Source organism: Nannobrachium achirus, assembly GCF_963921795.1.
Source record: "Nannobrachium achirus genome assembly, chromosome: 18".
NCBI lineage: Eukaryota > Metazoa > Chordata > Actinopteri > Myctophiformes > Myctophidae > Nannobrachium > Nannobrachium achirus.
This window is the reverse complement of record NC_137825.1, coordinates 16,941,176-16,964,645: the sequence shown is the minus strand read 5'-3', so window position 1 is coordinate 16,964,645 and position 23,470 is coordinate 16,941,176. Positions and strand designations below refer to the sequence as shown.

General features: G+C 42.1%; 1 protein-coding gene across 1 annotated transcript in view; it reads right to left on the bottom strand.

The window, feature by feature from the left end:
• LOC308302922 (zinc finger protein 385B-like) overlaps positions 1 to 23,470 on the bottom strand; it is a gene marked incomplete at both ends in the record, with an annotated part of 78,649 nt that overhangs the window by 17,355 nt on the left and 37,824 nt on the right. The window contains one exon of the mRNA XM_080747240.1: positions 1,057 to 1,223. Coding sequence (XP_080603366.1) covers positions 1,057 to 1,223 — 167 coding nt within the window. The remainder of the gene's footprint in view (positions 1 to 1,056; positions 1,224 to 23,470) is intronic.

Here is a 23,470-nt window from a genome sequence, read left to right as displayed (position 1 = left end):
AAGAGGTGAAAATAGGCGATCTACATGCTGACAACGCCTCGCAGTGCAGTGCTATTTTCACAATATTTATCTGTGGAACAGAGTCCCATTAAATGTAATACCTACAATTCCAAGTGACAGTTAATTGGGGGCGCACTTGCAATATCCTCAAGGAATCACTGCACTAAACAGAGCTAACCACTGGTCTAACAGAAATCTCTTCCACATGGGGAAGAAAAAACATTTCCATGGTTTTCTTTTTTTCCTTCTTTTTTTCGTTTCCACAAAATGTCATGTCATATGACTCATCCTGTTCTCTCATAATCATAATAAGATCTTGACAATTACACACAGGATCGAAATATTGTCACGTTAATTTGATGGATCAGCAAGTCAGGTTTTTCTCGCTGTATGAGGTAAAATGTGGACCCAAGCTCAATTGCTCACTATACTGTAGATCAAGTTTGTATCAAGTAAATTGCCAAAAAATGCTGTAGTCATAGACATACTGTACAGTACAGTAAGTGCTCTACTCTATTTTTCTGGGGGACTTGCATGAGTGCTGTGGATGCAGGGATCTGCATTGGCGTACAAGACGATTCCACAGTGCACAAAAGTGCAGAGGAGGCATCTTGATTACTCGCTCTACGTTTTACACAGAGTGTGGTGTGAATAGCAAAAATGCTAGTTTAAATTAAGTTCAAAGGACACAAAAAGCTCTAAATGGGCTGTTTGGCAATTTTAAAGTTTTGGTGGTGGTGTGTGTGTTACTGTATGGGCTTTTCGACCGGCAAAGAACCGTTCCGGGTTCTTTCTCCCACCTATGAGATGAACCAGAGGTGAGCTTTTCCATCGAGAACCGAGTTGGTGCCGGACCGTAAAAGTTGGTTTGGAACGGGAACCACAAAATCCTTGGTTCAACCTGGTTCAATCTGGTGGAAACGCAAGCCTGGTTCGCGGCTGGTTCGCAAGAATGAACCAAGATTCCAAGAAAGTTGAACAGCACTGGTTCTTGAACCAAGATTCTTTTGGTGGAAAAGGCCCCTCAGTATGAGCACGTGTGTGCCATGATCTCACCATGTTGAAGTTGGGGAAGAGGCTGAGGGGTGAAGATCCATTGACCCTCAGTGGGAGGAAGTGCTTGAGCTCCAGGTGGTGCGGTGTGGTCTGGGACTGGAGACGCCTTCCTCCTGGGAGAGACAGGGAGGCCAGCAGGGGCCGGGCAGGGCCCTGGGACAGTGAGCCTACACCATGCACCAACACACAGAGCACAACATTTACAGCTCACACAACTGCACCCAATGATTCAGTACATCGGAAAGAATGATAATTCCCATCATCACCACTTCCTGCCTCAAAATTCTACAGGGGAAAGAGAACCAGCAGTCTTCATTTTTTATTGCAACTGTCAGGTCGCAGTTACTATCAAAACCTCCACCGGCTGTCTGTCAGTCAGTCAGTCAGTACATCCATCAGTCAGTCTGTCCATCACGTCACACTTTTGGCCCTACTCTTATCTCCGGCACAGTTGCCCCTATCCATGCCAAACTTTGCACACACACTCCTTGGCTGGCAAACCACAACCTCCGCCCCTGATTTCTCACATGCCCCATAGCGCCACCATGAGGTTACTTTTTGCAGAAAACATTAATGGACACTGCTCCTACAGATGTTGTCTAAAACTCACGCACAGTGGGACACAGTATCTCGCAACTCATGTCATCAACATGCATCTGTCCCATTTCCCATATTCCCTCCTGATAGGCTATACGATTGCCTTCTAAAGTTTGCTGGATACCTCCCTTTTCAAAATAATTCCGCAAATGAACACCATATGCCTTTTCTTTGCAATTAGCCACGCACATTCCCTCATCATATAGACATACTGTCACAGTCTGGGCCTGGGCCTTGCCTGTCCCATGTTTCTACCACACTTTGCTCGCCCCCTCCCCTCCTGTGAGTACCTGTTTGACAATCTGAGCTCCTCCCGGCTTCACAGCTGTGAGGTGTTGGCCTAAAGACTGCCTAGTTGGTCAGAGACTATATAATCCTGTCTGGTACTGCTCTCTGTGTTGGTTCATTCTGTCACGATCCCTTATGTGTTTGGACCCAAATGCAGAACTCAAACTCAAAGTAGAGGCAGGAAACCACAGAGGACAGTTTAACAAGGCTTTACTTAAATAAAAACTTAAATACAAAAAAAGGTACACCTCACAGGGCGAGAACACGGAGACTCAGACAGAAGGAACCTGACTCAAACAATGAACCAACACAGAGAGCAGTACCAGACAGGATTATATAGTCTCTGACCAACTAGGCAGTCTTTAGGCCAACACCTCACAGCTGTGAAGCCGGGAGGAGCTCAGATTGTCAAACAGGTACTCACAGGAGGGGAGGGGGCGAGCAAAGTGTGGTAGAAACATGGGACAGGCAAGGCCCAGGCCCAGACTGTGACAGTACCTCCCCTCCAAGGGACGGCTTCCAGACGTCCCAAGACCAGGACAGGGAATACTGAAACAGGGCCAAAGACCCCGATCCCAGGATGCGACGTCTCGCTGGGGTGTCCCTCGTCGACGTCTTCGCCAGGGGCCCCAGCCGGTGGGCCGTCGCTCGGTGGTGGTCCGCCCGGGCCAGTGACGCAGTGCCCCGCAGTCCAGTGACGCCGAGCGCCCGCTGCTGCTTGTGCCCTCTGCTCCACTCCGTGCCAGAGCCCTGGCAGCTACCCCTCTCCCCCCTGTGAGGATCTCCGCCCCTGTAGCCTGTGGCCCTGTTCGGTACCCCCTGTCCCTGTCCTGGGACGTCTGGAAGCCGTCCCTTGGAGGGGAGGTACTGTCACAGTCTGGGCCTGGGCCTTGCCTGTCCCATGTTTCTACCACACTTTGCTCGCCCCCTCCCCTCCTGTGAGTACCTGATTGACAATCTGAACTCCTCCCTGCTTCACAGCTGTGAGCTGTTCCTGATTCAGAGACTATTTAATCCTCCTTGTACCTGCTCTCTGTGCTGGATCATTGTATTTCTGTCTGTTCCTCAGTTGGGTGTGTTGTACTGTAGTGTGTGTTTCCTGTGTGTGCTTTTGTTTATGGTTTAAGTTAAGTAAAGCCTTCGTTAACCTGTCCTCCGTGGTTTCCTGCCTTTACTTTGAGTTCTGCATTTGGGTCCTCACCACCGCCACACCAGATCATGACACATACATGCCACTTAATATCTTCACATCTACCTGCACATGGCCTACGGTCCCTTATCGTTGTCGCTTATCTCCCGATTAGGGAGTCTTACTGGTTTTATTTTATTTTATTGTATGACAAGAGGATGGAACAACTGACAACATTGTTTATAATAGGGCCTGCAGAGATAAGTCATTCATTCAAATAAAGGGGAATTGGCTAGCTTTCTAGTCCAACAGTTTTGGACATACAAGGTTTCCACCTGACAGCGACAGTATTATTATTATTCTATTCTGAAGCTGTCACCTTCTATATAAAGTCCTTTTCATGGAATGTACAGTATGGCAAATTGGTCATACATTTTCTAGTTTTGAAAGTCTCCATCCAGACAAGATTTCACTTTTATGTTACTTTTATTTCACTTTAATTTAATCCCACGCCATTTCATTTCTGTTGGAAGAAGTGCTTTCAGAGAGAAAGGGCACTTAAAGAAGGCTAGACAGCCTTGACAGTGAGTGAACAGCAAAGCACTCACATTAAAATACTGTATGCTTGATAAACATACTGGAGAAACGGCGTAAATACTGAATGCTACTGTAGATAAATTACTCTCAAAGTGGGGTCCAGAGACCGCCAGGGGTTTCAAGAAAAAAGAAAATGTAAAAAAAAAAAAAGAAAACGTGCAAGGTTGAACATATCTGCTTTTTTTTTTTTTGAATAGCCAACGGTAAAAACGTAAACGACACTGATGCTTTCCAGGTTTTAAAGGGTTAAGTAAAACTAGCAATATCTCATTATGAACTGGCCAATTTCAGAATTATTTTCTAAATTAGCTGAACGCATCGCACTTTTTGAATATAGGCCTACTATAAAACAGGCCTAGTGGTTAATGTACGTTTTATAATAAAAAACACAATCTACAAGGTAACTAGTACGTTTTCAAATAATTGTATATAACGTTTTGGGAAAACAAACATATTCAAGTAAAATGAAAGTACCCCATATTGGACTCATACAGGAGGGGTCTTCAACGTTTTCAGACCAAGGACCCCTTAGCTGAGAGAGAGATGAAGCACGGACCCCCTCTACATGTTGTATAAAATTGTGTTGCAGATTTTCATCGATTTCATAGATAGATATAGACTTGTTTGACAGCACGGTTGTCAGTCTATGTTGGATTCGTGGATTGGTTTCCAGTAATGTAATCACTTAAATTGTTGATACTTTGTAAACTTGATCTCTCTCTCGGTACTTGGTCTGCTCTTTTTTACCTCTACACCAAACCTATTTGCCGAAAATAGCCTATCTACAAGCTCTTAACGTCTCGCAGCGCGAGGCGTTGCTGTAGATCGGCTATTTTAGGCCAAAGTTCTCATCAGAATAGGGTTGCAAGGGTTCAAGTCGTTAATCTAAAATAATTATCCTATTACACAAGGATTTGGCGGCCCCCCTGTAGTAACTCTGAGGACCCCCTAGGGGTCCCGGACCCCCTGTTGAAGACCCCTGTCATACAGTATACACAATACATGAGTGAATGTACTTTCCACCACGGTTTCTCTCCTACTGTAAATCTGTGTGCTGCAGAGTTTATTGTGGTAATTCCCTGGAAGGACTCTCTCTATGGGCTGTTTTGTTCCACATCCCATTACTGTGGTGTCACCTGCCCAAATGAATGAACGTTTAAAAGTTTTTAAATGACTCCAGTGTCCTCTGGCTTTGCTGTCACCTATAAAACAAGGACGACAAGCAGCAGGATCTGGTTCAGGTCTCAAGAACCCAAAGCATGGTAGCAAGAGTGCACCTGTTATATGATTACCTGGGGCAAAAAACCAAACAAACTGGGGACATTTTTACAGCCAACTTACTGTCATAATAGGATGGTGAAAAGAACAGATTTTCAAGCTCATAGTCATAACGCGTTGCATCGCGACAAGTTGTGAGCTACATCGGCTAAAGGACTATCCTTTAACATAACTTTGGACAAAATGTAATGCAAAGTTAAAAAAATAAAGCCATAAACAATGCGTGCAAACACTAGACGACGTGTGTTTCACTTGGTGAAAGTATGGTATCCAAAGACAAAAAAACTCACTATTGCAAAGGAAAGCATTATAGACCAACTGATCTCTGACAAGGAGGCACCATGCTCACAATGTGTTTCAATGCCACTCATTGCGAGCTTATACATCTGCAATTTTTAAATAATATTGAATAATGTGAATTTACAATGCTACACACATCTTGTACGAGGGTCCCTGTTACATAATACTTTCTGATAGAGGTTCAAATACATATTATTTTGTGGGTCCTCGACATGAAAAGGTTTGAGAACCACTGATATAACCCAAACAGAATACATCCTGAAATAGATGAAGTGACCACTGTCCTGTCATTGAGAAAGGACGACACCAGAAGCAAGCTTCTAAAAGAGGAATGAAGAATACCCATGTGGTCAATGATGCACCAACAGGTGCAGTACACACACTGATACACTGTCGGTTCAAATGTGCCAAATACTGTTTCACTGAGTACATTGAGTACCTTTATAAATTAGACTAATAGCACTTTAACGTTTAAGTATCAGGATATTTGTATGGTTAATCAGCCACTTAACTGAGTAGACTAATGAAATAATCATTATGTGGGGAAATAATTCTGATACAATTCATCTTCAGCTAACACTCCACTGGTTGCAAAAACAAAAAAATCTTTCAGATTGTATAGAACAATCCTTACTTCCCACTTGATTTATTATCTCAGTAAATATTTCCCTATAATGATTTTATGTTCCCAGTCGTTAGTTTCAAGATTAACGACTGTCTCCTCACAGTTAGAAGGTCCCCACTCCTCATGCATTGAAGGAAGCATGAGCTCAGTTCTGGGTTCTCTCCAGGTTGGGAGAGGGAGAATAGCGCCCAGGATGACAGCGTAGTCAACTGGCACTGGGTGAAAAATGGGTTACAAAATCGTGGCATAATTTATTTTTTAAATAAATACAAATGTTGGACTAACTCCAAACAGACAATATTGTGGTATTAATGCTTTTACCTAATCATTATTAGGTATTATTAGTTTTAGTCATATTTTAGTCCTCTGAAATGTTTTAGTTTTTGTCTAGTCAAAAATGTACAGTATTTTTTCCAGGCCTTGATGGCGTTGTAATGCCGGATTTTACACTTGGTTGCAAGCTAAAAACAAGCTCACAAGTTGTGAGCTTGTAGATCTGCTATGCAATGCCAGAGCGCAACCAAACATAAAATGACTTGTCTTTAGTGCTACTCTCTGTTCTCCAGTAGTCCCTCCCTAACCCCCTTAGTCTAGTTTTTATTTGTTGACAAAATTGTCAATATATTTGGTCTTAGTTTTAGTCATCATAGCTTAGTTTTTATTTAGTTTTCGTCAGTGAAAAAAATACATTAAAATCTTTTGTCAACAGTATTAAGCCTCTATCAGAGTCTGCGGTGAAGAGCTATCCACCGCAAATTTGAGGTGGAAAGCTTTCCACCTCAAGTCAGAAAATCCATCCAAAAGTCCATCATAGTCAGTCACTGTGAAGTCCTAACACTGTGACTGACTGGTCTAGATCGACCAATCAGTGAAGGGGGGGAAGAGCCTATCTGTCTGAAAGTAAAAACAGAGAGATGTGTCGCAACTCGCGGTGGAAAGCTCTTCACCGCGAGGAATGACGTAACGTTGTAGTTTTATGACTCTGATAGAGGCTTTAGTGGACGAAATGGGAGAAGTTGTCCTTTAAGTAAGACATGTGAGTAGTTCTCTTCCACCACAGAGAGAGGATATATTCTTCCCCTGCAGTGGAGGGGATGTGTTGAATGTGTCTGTCAGGCTTTTGGGGACATTGACTCCGTATTCCCCCACAAATCTGAAATTGATCTCATTAATCCCATGGGCACTTGGTTGTAAAACACGGCGGGGCGAGATCTTTAATTTACTGCATTTGGCTCTGCAGGAGCACTCTTTGCCACCACAAACGTGTAACCCTCCCACTCACTCTGGTTTTGGCATTACAATAAAAAGCATTTCGACAATAACTAACCTCCTCTAAATAAACAGAAACGTGCTATATATAGGCTAATAATACATGCACAAACTGAGTTAAAGTACCAATACCACAATGTAGAAATACTCTGTTAGGGCACGGTCATACCGCACTTTTATTCTACTTATGACAGTCATCAGAGTTTTCCAAATGTATAAAAATGCTTTGAAAATAACAGATCTACATCGCGACGCTTTGTGAGCTTGTACATCGGATATTTTCAAATAGCCAAAGTTTAAATAGGGCTGAAGATAAGAGGTTAATGTTTGTTTTGTAATAATAATCCAAATCTACAAAGTGGGCTACAGTAACTGACTTTTCAAGTTAGTAAGTTTTCAAATAATTGTAGTAGAGTAAAAAGTACAATATTTGCCTCTGAGATGTACAGTAATGGACTTGAAGCAAAAGTACTGAAAATTGGAAACACGCCAGTAAAGTAAAAAATACCTCAAAATTGTACTTTAGTACAACAGTACTTGAGTAAATGTAGTTAGTTACTTTACACCACTATTACACCACACAGAGAACAGTTCAGCTATGACGCATTAACTGACAGGTCTTAATATTATTTCTGAAGTTCAAAGCACAAGGTGATCTGAAGAGCTCATTCATGTCTCTAATTACAGTAGGTAGTCACTGGTCAGGGAGGTGTTACATTCTGTAAAGGCTGTGACACACTGAAAGCGTCACAGACACAAGTGTCAGTGATGCACGTCAAGAGAAAAAACATGAATTAAAGAGGTACTTTTCTGCGTTGCTCTGACTAATTTCAGTACCAAGCGTGCGTCATTGCTCCAAAATAAAACATGGCTCTAAGAAACTTGTGAAGTATTTTTGATGCTATATTAAAGCAGCACCATGTAACCTTTTTTTAATGAATACATTAAAATGTTGTCTAATCTGTTTGGTAGAGATATACAGTATAATTTATACAATAGATAGATTAGCACAGCAGTTTAAGATTATTTACAAACGTACAGAGAAAGAGCAAGGTACACCAAAAAAAAAGAAGAATAGTGTCCAAACAGTTAACGCTTATAAGTGTAATAGCAATATTTAAAAAGCAAATATCAATACTTAAAGCACAACTTATCGATACAGTACCAAACTAAAGTGTCCGTAACAGTCAATGCTAGTCAGTGCTACAAGTATCTCACCACCATTTCAAACACAAGCAAAATACTCACTACTACTAACACAACCCAATACAATACATACAATTGGGGTGGTTGTATTCCGTCTCCCTGCTCTTCTGTTGAGACATTTAGATTGTGTCAAAGGTCACGTCTCACTTGGACGCAGGATCTGACACGAATTTTGACCTAATGGTCAAAATTCAAATGACCCCCTGCGCTACATCAATAGGGAACAGCGTCAGTGAGTGGACTCACTTTGAATTTGTCCTACATTCTGAGCATAAGCTACACTGGCACACATTACAAATGAAACTCTTCCATCTCTCAGTGAAGGCAGATAGCATCTTCACACAGATGATGGGAGAGTTACAGGAGGTCACAACAGCAGGCCGACTCTCACAGCGAGTAAACGGGAGCAAAAAGATTACGAGCCGGAGAAATTATAAACGCTTTGCGAGGAGGGGGTGGGGGGGGGGAGTTGAAGGATGAAAGACTGGTGGAGAGAAGCATAATCGCTATTATTTCCAGGATTAGTCGTTAGGTGACTCAACATGGCAGCAATCGCAGAGGGGGAGAAATGGCTTCTTTTGATGGAAGGGGAGAAGAAAATCGTTGCTGCCGGGCAGAGACCTTGTATCTCCATATACCAGTAAGACTCCCTAATCGGGAGATAAGCGACCGTAGGTGGCTTATCTCCACAAATAGGGCAAAAATGTGTTTTTCCAAAATCTTCCTGATCCATGTTGATGACATGAGTGTAGACATGCTGTGTAGTGATATTCGTGATTTTAGGGCAAAAACTGTAGGAGCAGTGTCCAAAAATGTGTTTTAAAAATCGGCCTGAAGGTGGCGCTAGAATAGGGCCATGTGAGAAACGAGGGGTGGGGTCTCCGCGTTGCCTTGGCGGACGAATAGGTACCGGCCCCGGCTCTCCCGGACGCTCCTAGCCCGAGTTAAGGCATTTTATGTGCGCTGCAGTGGCAGGGGGTCCTCCACTGGGGGCGCCACCACTTTTGCATCCGTTCTGGAGCACCAGGAGTCGGTGGTCCCCGGGAATTCCCCGTGAGCAGCCCCGTTGGGGTGGTCATTTGGTCATTTTTGCACATTTGGTAATTTTTTACATCCGGGGGTCCTTGGAGGTTGTAGTTTGGCAGGCAAGGAGTGTGTGTGTAAAATGTGGCATGGATCGGGTCAACGGGTGCGGAGATATAAGCAGGGAAAAAGTGTGACGTGTGACGTGTGAGCACATTTGGTCATTTTTTACATCTGGGGGTCCCCCAGGGACCTGGGGGTCCCTGGGGCTCCGGGGGTCCTTGGAGGTTGTAGTTTGGCAGTCAAGGAGTGTGTGTGCAAAATTTGGCATGGATGGGGGCAACGGTTGTGGAGATATGAGCAGGGCAAAAGTGTGACGGACTGACTGACTGACTGACTGACTGACTGACTCACTGACAGACAGCCGGTGGAGGTTTTGGTAGTAAATGCGCAATCACTCTTTTTTCCCATAAGTTAATAACCTACTTCGACTTATGACAGTGTCATGCAAAAGCTGCAAAAATGCGCCGATCTAAAAGCTCACAGCGTGTCGCATTATTTGCAACACGTTATGAGCTTCACCTTTTTGGGCTATTTTGGAGCGTCTGTGGGTCTCACAAATATCGATCCAATGAAAATTATTAACTTTAAATTAGCTTGTGAATAAATAACTACATTTGATTGGATCCTTGGAAAATAAATTCATATCCTTAACAGTAACAGTTTTGGAAAATTTGGAAATACAAGGTTTTCTGCCCTACAGCGACGAAATAGGGAGGGAGGGAGGGAGGGGAGTCTGACTGTCATAGCTGCAGGAAGCTGCTGTCCGGCAGAAACCTCTTATCTCCACATTCTAATTTTTTTTCTTCTCGCGAATCAACGCCCTGCTTGATCATACTACAGCGTCACACAAAAGCATAAAAAGTAGCAGATCCACAAGCTCGAAACACGGCGCGAAGCGACGCGCTTTGAGCTTGTAGATCTGCTACTTTTGCCATTTTGAACTTGACTCCTGAAAAGTAACAGTTTTGGACATATGGAGTTTCCACCCGACAGACAATTCTTCCCCCTCCTAGCAGCTGATGCTTTTCTTTTGGATCAACGCTCCCACCACCCCTTCACGCGAATTGCTCCGTCTTCACTTCCAAGAGACAATAATGGCAGAGCGGACGCACGTGCCCGACATCGCATCATGCTCCCGTGCACGCTCCCTCTCTTTCTGACACGCTTCTTCCCAGTCGACATCATTGACTGAGCGGTTTCTTCATTTTAGAAGGCTGAGCCTTTGATTGTGCAAAAAAAGCGGATGATTTGCTCTGTTAATTCCTTCAAAACGTGAAGGGGAGTGTGTGGGTGAGGGGGTGGGGGGGCTGCTGGTTCTGGTTCGTACCTACATTATATGGTGTTAGACAGACACACTGTGAATGACAGAGCCTCTGCATGCGCTCTCCAAGTGTGTTTTTCTTTCCCCAGCAAAACATGAATGTAATGCAAAATGAGAAAGTGGGGTGGCGGGTGCTTGCAGGGCTACAGATTAAAGTGCTAGAGGTAGCTCGCAGCATATAAAAAAAAAAAAAAAACACTTTCAACCTAGTGTCACTGATTTGGGAATGTCATTATACGTGGGATAAAGTTATACGTCTTAAAATACTGGAAACAGCCAATCTGCACATTGAATGCCTAACATCTTAGGCCATTTTCATGCTCTGTGTTTGGACACCACAAAGCACGCATTCATTAATGGTATTTGATTAGCCTACAGCATGAGTATGTATTTTTGGACACTACTCCTACAGATTTTGGCCTACAATCACGCAAATCGCTACACAGTATGTCTACACTCATGTCATCAACATGGATCTGTCCCATATAGCGCCACCATCAGGTCGATTTTTTCAAACACATTTTTGGACACTGCTCCTACACATTTTGGCCTAAAATCACGCTGCGACCTGACGGTCACTTATCTCCCGATTAGGGAGTCTTACTGGTATATATATGTGTTAATATGCTTTTTTCAGTATAATTGTGACCATAGGTCGCAGTTCTGTATGAATGGTCACAGCTTGTCCGTATGTATCTCTGTCTATAACGGCTGACACTGTGGTTCCCCTGACACATCACTGTGACATCACATGTGACATCAATTTACTATCAGAACCATCACAGCTTGTCCTATGGTCTATGTTTGCCGCTCTGACATCACGTTCTGGCTTCACTCACTGTTATGTCACACTAAAATCCCTTTTATGCCCATATATGGAGTTCCCTGATGTCATCAGGGACCCATATCTAACAGGACTTCATATGGGAATGCCCATATGGAGGCCTCATCGGCCAAATACCACCGACCGTTCTGGGTTCTCCAACATTACTTCTGAGTCTCCTACATTCAATCCCTCATATACTGTGCACACTCCCCCAGGCACACGACTAGTATATATAATTACCGCATTTTATGGAACCTAGACAGTAAGTAACAGCATCAGTATCGGGATAGGCTACTAGCCCTGGTATTACTCAGTATAAGATTGAAAAGAAAATGTCTCATCCCAAATTCTGGCCTTTAGGTGAACTGTTGAACATCAGAGCGGTTGCTCCCTGACTTAACTGAGAGGAATATTAATATTGGCCAGTGAGATGCTACTGGAATTACATGAGACTGTGTTTGGGTGAAATACTGTAGTCTTGGCTATTCCGTTTTTACTTTCATTTTATCCCCCCACGGGCCTCAGCGCAACCTAATACCCTCAGGCAAGGCCTTCCTGGCCGTTTGAGTCAAGACTGAAGACTAAAGAGTGATTAGGAACACTGCGGAACAACCTGCCAAGGGATGTCAGGGCAGCAAAGCCCGTTTCATCTTTTAAAGCACTTAAAACAGACTAGACTCATAGGAATCTTGGCTGTAGAGTTTTTAGGCTTTCTAAAACTAACTGGTAATGGATGAATTCAGTTGAATCTTTTTACGGAACCTTCAAAGTAAGCATTTGCACTGTGAATTGCAGATCAAATAAACAATGTTTTAGACAATTAAATAATCTGTGTGTTTGTATAGCACTTTGTTTAGGGTCTTTGAGGCCCATCGATGTTATGAGCTGCTCCTGTCTGTTTGTGATGAAACATTTACAATTCAAATTCCCCATTATGTATTTATAAGCCATAACAGCCAAAGGCACTGGCTACTTTGGGTCCATGGCATGGTAACGTTTGGGAACCCCTGAATTAATCAAGTTGTCAGGATTAAGCACTGCACAAATTCTAAACTGAGAAAGGAAATTGCTAATCCTGCAAAATCGCATGGTCTAAAATAAAACAGAACATCCGTTTTTTTGCACACCAACCCAGCCTGGGGGAGGAGAGCATTTTGTTAGTCACACAACAACACAGAGGTGATTGGTGCACTGTGCTCCTGCAAAGAATCACAACAGGGGAAGAGAACCGCTGGATTGGTGAGAAGCTCTGGAAGAGGTAACAGGATCCGCCCGCACACACACACACGCACGTACGCACGCACGCGCAACACCTGTGTTAAAGGGGAACAGAGCAAGCTCTCAACGCACAGAATGTGTTAGAAAGTGTTGTCAGATCTTCAAATGTCCTCCTCACGAAAGAACAATACCAGTAAAACTCCCTAATCGGGAGATAAGCGACCGTCAGGTTGCATGTATTCACAAATTGGCCTTAGCAACAGTGACAAAATATATGTTTTGCAAAAATCGGTGACATGGTGGCGCTAGAAGAGGGCCATGTGCAGGTAGATGTGAAGATTTTAAGTGGCATGTATGCCTATGTGTTGAGGGAATGTGCATGGCTAATTGCAAAGAAAAGGCATAGGCCTATGGTGTTCATGATTTGTGGATTTTTTTTAAAAGGGAGCAATTGAGCAAACTTTAGAAGGCAATCGACAGAACAATATGAATCATGTTAAGTTCTCGTTTAGAGCAGAGGTGAGCCATGCAGTGCAGTCTTAAAAATAAATCACATTATTGCGAAAGTCCATTTCTGTCACAACTGGCATCCAGAGGGTGATTTCTTTCCCATCTACCGTCTGTCTGTCTGTCTGTCTGTCTAAAACCGGGAGTGCCAGAGGGTTTGTGACAATTTCTACCTGTGGGGAAACATCCAGCCCAGTTCAGGCTCCCTGAGGTAATCTGGCCTAGTTTCAGGCAGAGCTGCGCAGTGGGTCCATTTTCACCACGGGCTCCTAAAACATCCATTGAAATCTGTTCAAGGTGAAAACTGGCACTGGTGTCCTCTGGTGATAGGAAAGAGAAATAAGAACGGGGCATGCTGTCAGAGGTTGCCGTCTTGGCTCCTGTAAGCCTTGCAGGGGGAAATAATAGCTTTCCTTTCATAGCCATACTGGGGGAACTCTACAATGTCTTTGCCAGGGTCACTATCGAACTGAGCAGGAACACAACGCAATTGCTCGCCAAGCCATTGCATACAATAACATGGAGGAAGCAATTGGCTTCATTGATAGAAGTCCTTTTTTTCCCAGTTATTGTCATGAACCAATGTATGTCAGTCACTCACAACCCTATGAGGAATTTCCTTTAATAGATAGAGAGCCCACAACCCCTCACTTCAATAGTAGTAGGCCTAGTGCAGTGTAGTTCAGCAGATAGTTGACGTTAAATTAAAGCCATCCAGACCTGATTTGTGTATGGCCAGTGGTGCATTGGTGATTCAATGTTTGGGGGGGTCGCTTATCTAGAGACGTCCCACACACGTCGCTTAACACCTAATATACAGGTCTATTGATATGCATATAGGCTTGTTTCTTTTTTTAACACACCCTGTTGTGACACTAAAGCATTGGCGGTGGTGTGAACTTGGGGGGGTTTGGGATCAATGCATGTCAGTTTGTGTGAGAGGCGAGACCCCTGCTCAGAAAAGATATGGGGCGGTGGGGGCGCACAACCTAGCCTAGCTGGAGCTAGACTTCATCCCCACACATGTTAAAACCTATGGTTAAAACATGGAGGGCAGTTACTAGTTAGCTGCATTGTATATAGGCTGGCCCCAGGCTACGCACGACCGAAGACTAATACAACACTGTGTATGGCTATGGTAACATGGCCCTTATAGGCAAGGCATGATGCGTTATGCGTAGCCTGCGTGCTAGTTAAGACAGGTACATTGAAGAGGTTTACACAAAATGTACCACTATTTGGCAATGTGCTGCTTGAGACTGCCACTGAATGCTGTATGCACTGTGTTTGCTCATACCACTACCCCAGCACCACCTTTAAACAGTGGAGGTCCTGCACCGCTAACAAAAAAAGACCCATACAAATCCTTCTTGTCGATCCACAGTGTGAAAGTACAGTAGCCAGATACAGTATATGAACAGAACAGAGATGCAGCAGCGTAAGCAGTTTGAGCCACTGTTAAAATAGAACGGGCAATACATCTAAACACAGTGCACGTGCAATGAGCATTGGTGGACTAGGTACTCAACACCACTTGAGTCAAAGTATAGATACAGTAATACCGGCATTATAAATATTACTCAACTACAAGTGAATGTTGCCCTGTTAAGTCTTTACTTGAGTTAATATCAATGCATAGCTGCTTTTTTCTATTCTATGCTTTTTTTAAAGTTTTTAATTCTTGATGTATCCTTCTTAGAAATGTAATCATTATCTTCGAAATGTACCTTAATTAAAGTAAAGTGCAGATACTCACATTTTATTTTAACTCATACACAGTACTCAAGTAAATGCACTTAGTTACTGTCCACCACCGGCAATGAGCCACCTCATTATCTTTCCATTTTAAGCAGTATGTCGAAGTGCTGAGCATGCAACTAAAATTAACCAGCCATTAAGTGTGTGGACAACGTCCTCTCCTCTCTCTATCATTAGCTTTCCCCCATTGTTGCCTATAGCTACCACCTACCGCCTACCAACCAACAGAACACCAGACAAATGGCTCTGATTAGGAAGCTGCTGGCTTAGTTTAGTAGTTGAGAGAAAATATACCAGAAACAATGGAGTGTTGGGTTCATCCTATTCCACAAAATTGGAACTGGAACACTATCAAATTTAAGCTGAACAATGGCTACTCTCTCCTGGCTGAGCAGAAGGGCAAAAACCTGCTTGATCTAGACTTTCAGTATGAGTACAGACCGTGAAAGCGCGTGGCCTCACGATCCTTCTGGCTTTTTGGGTTTTAAGCGGGAGGTGTCAGAAAAGTTACCACGGGGATAACTGCAAACTATTTGAAAAGGTATTTTCTGTTTAGATGAACTGGAGAGACAGGGAGACCCATGTTACTGAACAGACACTCAAGTCTATATACTGTATATAGCAATGATTACTATATCCGAATATACTGATTTAACCTTTTAACAAACCAAAAAAATATCATCCAAACTTTAATATTACCTTTTTCTAATTTCTAATTTAAATATTTTTGAGCATGCTCCTGGAAGGAGCTAATCTCCAACATCTATCTTTGTCCAAAGTTTGTTGTACACAGGGTCACATTGGCTAAGCTTCGGAGGGCGCTTAATGAAATTAACTCATAAATAGCACTGCTCACTTCACACTAGGTGTGATTTTCTTGCTCTGAAGGTGACTGACGGACACAGAAAATAACAACTATGACTGAATCAGACAGTTACAGTATACAGACATATACAGTATTACATAATGATATAATGGTATGGAATCAACTGTATTTAAAGTAGCAGACAGAAAACAACTGAGAAAACGTAATAAATTCCATAGCAATGTAACAATGCTAAAGCTGCTCAATCAATGATGTCTCCATAACTTGACATTCCAAAAGGCAACATTTTATATCCGCCCAGCCTGTATGGCCGGGTACAGAAATTAAATTTACACCCCCGTCTGTCAGATTTCTGTTTATCTCAAGTGGTGTCATGAGTGTCTGAGATGAGAAATTGCTCGGCCTCTAAAGAGCCCACAAGCACTCCCAGGTGAGCGTTTTAGAAGAGCGGTGTGCGTTTTCAGCTGAGAAAAAACCCCACTTTGGTGGACGCAGTCCTCCAAGTAGTGAGTAGTGGCTCATAAACTTTTTAGCTCTCGACACCCAAAAGAGAAATTTGTCCTGAGGCATTGTAAGGCAGTGGTTCTCAACTTGTGGGTCCCCAAATTATTTGTGGCCTGAAAAGGTTGAGAACCACTGTTGTAAGGGCCAGTGAGCTTGTAGATCTGCATGTTTTTTAATAACCAACAGTATATGGATAAAGTGGTTAAGATGATTATGATGCTATGTTAACTACCTTTGCTGGGGACCACCGGGCGGTCCTGGGACCCCACTCTGAAAACCAATGCTGTGTGCGAACAGCGTCACCATAGAATGTTAACAAGGGACCCGGATGGCTGTCGTAGCTGTCTGGCCACTATAGACTGCTGATCCCATGCACCGACTTTTGCTGCTTGTCACCCCCCCCCCCCCCATCTCTCACTCCATTACCTGTCAGTCAACTGTATATCTATCAATAAAGATGTTTTTTTAAAGAATTTTAAGGTTTTCTTCCCCCCAAATTCAATGCTAAATGCCACTTTTCAATTATTTCAATTATTCAACTCTTAATTACACCTGAAAACATCTGTAATCAACTGCAATCGACTAATCAAGGGCTTAAATAGTTGCATCAGATGTGCCATCTGGCCTAACTAGACGTTTGTTGACTTGTTGACTGTGATTAGAGCAGTTAGAAACATGGCTAAGTCTAAGGAATGTTCAGAAAAGTTCAGAGAAGAGATCGTTGCTTTGTACAAAAAAGTAAAAGGATATAAAACAATTTCAAAGACACTGAATGTTCCAAAAAGTACAGTTTTGAGCATAGTTCACAAGTTCTAAGTCAAAGGAACAGTGGCTACACTAATGAACAAATGTGTCAACAAGGAACACGGAACAAGGAACTGAAGGTGTCTCGTGCGTCTCCGTCTTCCCTACCAATCAGAGCACGTGACGTTTTATGAAGGCGTCTGCGTCCTGTTCCCAGAAGTACGCGACACTCTCTTCAAAGGTCCTCTGTGAATTTTGTACATCACTTTAATCGCGCAAAGCTTTGTTTGACACTTAAAGGCCTCGTAGGGTTTGATGTTTAATCGGATAAAAAATTAAAACATGCTTCAAGATTATTCGATAAATCGAAAAAAGCAATCGACGGAATGATCGCTAAGAGAACGAATCGACGGTTGCAGGCAGCCCACAACCTCTCTAGCCTTCCATAAGCCTCTTTATGCCTGAATACAGTAAAGAAATAAATAATAATAACTGGCACCATCTGCAAGCAGCGAGATAAGCCTGAGCCTTATCACACTGCTTAGAGCTGCTCAACACATGAGCTACACACATCGATTTTATTTCTTCTTTAAGCCTAAAGAATATCCACCCCTGTGTGGACTCTCCAGGTAGCAACTGGGAGCAAAGTACTGTACTACTCGCTGTAAGCACAATTCTGCACAAAAGTACTTCTACTACGCATGAATATCAGTGATGTAACATAACTAAGTACTTTTACTTAAGTAATGTTATGTACTTAAGTACACTTTTGAACTTTGCCAGCCAATTTCCAATACTTTTACTTCTACTCCACTACATCTGGGATCCAAATGTTGTACTTTTACTCCACTACATTTATATATATTTTTTTATTATTATAGATTGTTCTGCAACCATCTGGGGGATTGAGTGAGGGGGGTGGGTGGTATAGGGGAAGGAGTTTACTCTAGGTCTATTGTTTATACCCACATAAGTCAATGTGACTGTATACTCGCCCCCTGGGCTTTATGTTAAAATCCAATAAAAAGATTTGAAAAGAAAAGAAAAGTGCTTTGAATGATTTTAAGACGATTATCACGTGCCACTGCAAACACAATACATTTGAAGAAAGAAAGAAAATAAATCAATCACCATGTACACTCAATTACAAGACGCCGGCTAGATTTGTTTGACCACCATTCATTTGGATTTATTTGACCACATTAATTATACGATACCGTCTAGTAACGCATGCCTTCACCTGACACTCAATATATACAAAAATATAATAGATGAACACGAACCCAGTTCAAATGCTAATGAGGAACTAAAAGGGGCTACAGAAGTGCACGAGGGAGATGTACGGTAGATTGAATTCACAGCATGTGAAAGTACCAACAGCTTTCTAATGCAACCGACTGCTGCTTACATAATCTGAACAACGAGCATATTACAGTACATGAATCCTAATGGAGAGTCAACACTGCTTTTTGTAATTACATTTGGCCATTCACACTGAAAACTATAACTATGTAACAATAAATAGTTTTAAAAATCGTGGATGGCGGAGTTCACAACGACTATAAAAAATACAATGGTCCACACGCCACAATATAGTTATCTTTAATTATCTGTATAGTTATAGTGCTCTGTGTGCATGGCACTTGGAAATTGTGAGCTTCTAGATCTGGTATTTTCACAATTTTAGAACATTTCTGAATGTTTTTATTTTGTTCCTAGAAATGTTCTAAATTGATATAAAAGTAAATACATTTTACTTTGTAATTTGTAGTTTTGAAAACATATTTCAGCAGGTTTGCTGAAATAGTTATTCTGAAACTCCAATAGTCTGTGGAAATAATAGAATTTTGACAAAAATGTCCATCACAAGCCAACATGGCGATGACCCCTGCATCGGAGCAATGCTGGTCGTAAGACCTATATGCCATGGCACTGAAGCACTGGTCAGCTGCCGTATAGCCCCTGGGGGTGATATGGCTGCTGCCTGCTGACCAATCAATGCAAGCTAAAGCCATATCGTCCCTAGGGGTTATAAGGCAGCTGACCAAACAAGCACAGCTAAAGTGGCAAGGTGGGCTGAACTGCCATCGTAAGTGACCTCTCTGTGCTCAGCAAGTTTACATACATACTTGTAGATCGTCTATTTTCTGACAATTGGAGTAGAGGAAAATAGGAGAGGATCTAATAAAGAGCCCTGGGGGACCCCAGTCAAGTAAATGTATACGTTTAAGTGGCTATGGGGCTCACCATGTCAAACATGGACAAAACTTGAATCTGCTTTGAATAGTGTGGCAGAATTAACCCTTTCTGGTTGGTCACTGACTGACCAACCAGCAGGCTCTATCTGCCTTGTCCCGCCCTGGTTCCGCCTTTTTTATGTTGAATTTGCTAAAACATATTTTTTGGAGAAATAAAAACATTTAAAAACATATTGAGTCACTATACCGCCACTGAGCAGCTCCATTTTACTGAAACAAAGTTTGAAATTAGCATTGAACACACACAATAACAACGAAACAACTGAATTAAATTGGTAGTGGATGGAGTGTCCCACCAAGGCACAGCAACCTATGGGTGTGAATAGGGGCGGGACAACGGGCGGGACTTTACAAACGGTGAATTGAAGGAAGAAGTGTGGCAGAAATGGGGAGTTTATGCTGGTGCAAAGGAACGAAAACACAGAGCGGAAAACAGAGACCTTGTGATGTGAACTTTAAACTACTGTAAATCGATTCCTGTTCCAATTATACGGTTCATCCAGTAAGAAATTCTACTATTATAGTTTCCAGACATGAAGTAGCCCACTGTAACAAGTAACAACATCATTGTTATAAACTGGTATGAACTAACAGTAGGCCTATATATCCTGATTGACAATAATATTTAAGAAAACAAGTAATGTGGCTGCACAGGTTCAGCCACGATCCAGAAGCTTCAAACTGAAACCGCCACAATCTCCAAGCCCCGCTAGTAGTCCTAATTGCTTGATGTTAATGAATCTCTGATTAAAAGTGGAACATTTTCTTTCCCAGCTTCACATGGGAGAGTGGCTCCAAGAGAGGGAATGAGAGAAAGAGAGAGAGAGAGAGAGAGAGAGAGGGGGGGGGGGGGGCTTGGAGAGCAGTGAAATTACCTCCGCCAGTGCCCTCAAGAGTTCTTTAGCCAACGGTGAAGAGATGGAGAGGTTTAGACAGAACTAATTTTCTCTCCACCAGTGCACCAGATTTGCACTCTATGTAGAACGTTTGAATCACTGTGCAGTGTCTTCATTGTTTTCAAACCTAACCACTTCAAAACCGAATAAATACAATATCAGAATGTCAATCAGCAAATAAAATACTCAACTCACCTCTTCAGACTCTAACTCACCTCCCAAAACTCCCTATTCCTTGTATGAAATACACGCCTCCTGATATATCCCTTCTGTTTTGACAGATGCTAGTTAATGGAGTTGGAACAACTGAAGTTCAGGAGACAGAGAAACACACCTTAACTCCGCCCGGCGCCCCCCCACACCACCTACCTGGCTTTTAGCTCCGCCCGTGTCATCTACCTGGCTCTATTTATACTCACTCAAACCTCCCAGAATCCCCAAGGCGCTTACCTCTCACCATAGACATCTTAGCTGCATGCATCCATACCATCCGTTCAGGCTACCCCAACCAAACTATCACTTCTACCCTAGAATCAATATTCCTACTAGCCTTCTACGGCTTCCTCAGATGCTCCGAATTTGCAACAGCCAATTCAAATTGGACTTTTACATAGGTTATGTCACCAGTGATATCGCCTGTGATGTCACAGTGATGTGTCAAGGGAACCACAGTGTCAGGCGTGACCGTCAGAGATACACAGATACGTGGACAAGGCGTGCCGGACATCACAGTGACATCAGAGCATGTTGTCAGAGCAAACCCATAGACTGTAAAAATGTGTACACGTCTACATGCAGACAAGCTGTGAGGTTTCTCATAGTAAACTTGCGACCTACGGTCATAAATAAGTAATTTAGACTCACTTGCTCAAATGTTAAGAATGTTATTTAGATAGCACGTTGTTTCAGCCAGATGCTCGGTTTTATGTTTACCTGGTATCCTAGTTACTTTGAAGCACTAAATTGTTTTCTTTTCACTTCATTTAGTGACCATTTACCGTGTCATTTGTTGACTAGGGCACAAATTGCTCTGCATCAGAGCTAAATGCCTAAATTGTAAATTGTAATCACTTAAGTAAACTGGACCTTGACCTTTTGTATTTGGACCGCATTAGTCCGTCTACGCCAAATTTCTTTACCAAAAATAGACGATCTACAAACTAGACGTATCGTGAGCTTGTGGATCAGCTATGTTTGGCTTATATTCCCCCCAGAACATCAATGCAGGGATTCAAGTGTTTTAATAACAACTGATGTTATTTCAACATTTAAAAAAGGGGCAGCTTTTAACTTGCATGTATTTTTCCTTTGAAGACTTTCAGTACGCAGCCAAAGATCATTATCCAGACAAATCTTACCGGTCCTCATCAAAGAGGCTCACCACTGCCAGCTCTCTGCTGTGCACTGCTGATTGCATTAATAGTAAGTAGTTGCTGACTGATTCAAATAGCGATCATTGGTGGAGGGAAAAAAAGCTGCCTATAAACTAGCTTTCCCCCCACATAATTTATTTTAAATAATGGCCGATCTATAAGCTCACAACGCCTCGCAATCACAAAATCCACTGATTTAATTTTGTATTTATAACATTTTCAGGTCACTCTGAGGTTAAATCAACATTGACTCAATTATTCGGGTGAGTTTGTTAATGTTTTAGGGAGAAATTTAAATCAAACATAATCTAACAACATGTGACTCGACATGTGACAACGTGAGCTATATTTTTGTCCATGTTTTACCCCTTATCCCTAAACTCTTTTGCCATTTTTGACTATTTTGAAAAATAATTTTAAAATACAGTTTACAGTTTAGGCATTTAGCAGACGCTTTTAATCCAAAGCGACTTACAATAAGCAGATAAAAAACATCACAATAATAAACAAGATAATAAGTCAGTACATTAACAGCAATATAACAATGTAAATGGATATCTATCTAGAGAAAAACACAATATAATCAAAAAATACTTCAAATAGCCAATCTACTGTACATCGACATGTTGTGAGCTTGTAGATCAGAAGTTTGAAATATTTAAAAATGTTTTTCAAAATAGTAAAAAATGGCAAAAGAGTTAAGGTAAAGGGGTAAGGCATGGATGAAAATACAGCCCTGTGTCTCCAGCAGTGTTAATTTTGACAGCATTTTTTTTATTTAGTCATTTTCAGTCACATGTTAGTAATCTGAAAAGTTTTAGTTTTAGTCTCTAGTTTTAGTTGACTAAATATAGGATTTAATGTTGATTTTGTTGACAAAAATGTATTTTGGCTGCCTTGATGGCCTCTTAATGGCTGATTTCACACTTGCTGAAAATAGTCGATCTACTTGTAGATTTACTATTTTCAGAGCACAAAACCGGAATGCAACCAAACACACATGATGTTATTATAAAACATACATTAATCCACTTTAGCCCTATTTTATACCTAGGCTATTTGAAAATAGCCGATCTACAAGCTCACAATTCTCAAACATTTTGTACTTTGACCACTGTCGGTACATGCTGGGTCTGTGTGTCTCTAGCATAGCATATGTGTGTAGCACACACAGCACACACACAAACGACTGACTTGGCCTTGACAAATCCACCCCCAGGTTGCATTTCAGTTTGCATGGATACATTTGCCCCCGTTAGGATGTGTGATTCAGTGTGAGCCTCTCTGTGTGCATCTGTGACTGTGAGATGATGTGAAGGCACTTCACCAATTTGGAATTCATCTATGTAAATCTTCCATCTTTGGCAAAAAGGGTAGTGTTCTTGAATGTTATTTTATTTTGCCCAAGCGTTACATAAGATGTCTAGCATGCTTGCACACACAGGCATATCCCACTTAAAATGTAACAAATATCCCCATTCATGAGATGAGTGACGGTTGCCACATGAAATTTCCACCCTGTATTATTTTAAGACGATTAGAAAAAGACAGTTTATTTATTTTTTATCTAGCGTTACATAAGATGTCTAGCATGCTTGCACATGGACATATCCCACTTAAAATGTCATAAATATGCCCCATCATGAGATGAGTGACCGTAGTCTTTGCCATATGAAAAAAATAAAAAAGGTTGCACTGTGTTATTTTAAGACGATTAGAAAGAGAGTAGAGAAAAGAAATATTCAAGAAGAACTAGAAGCAGTGCTCTTCCTAGCACAGGTCTCCTCCAGGTCAGGTAGTTTATTGTG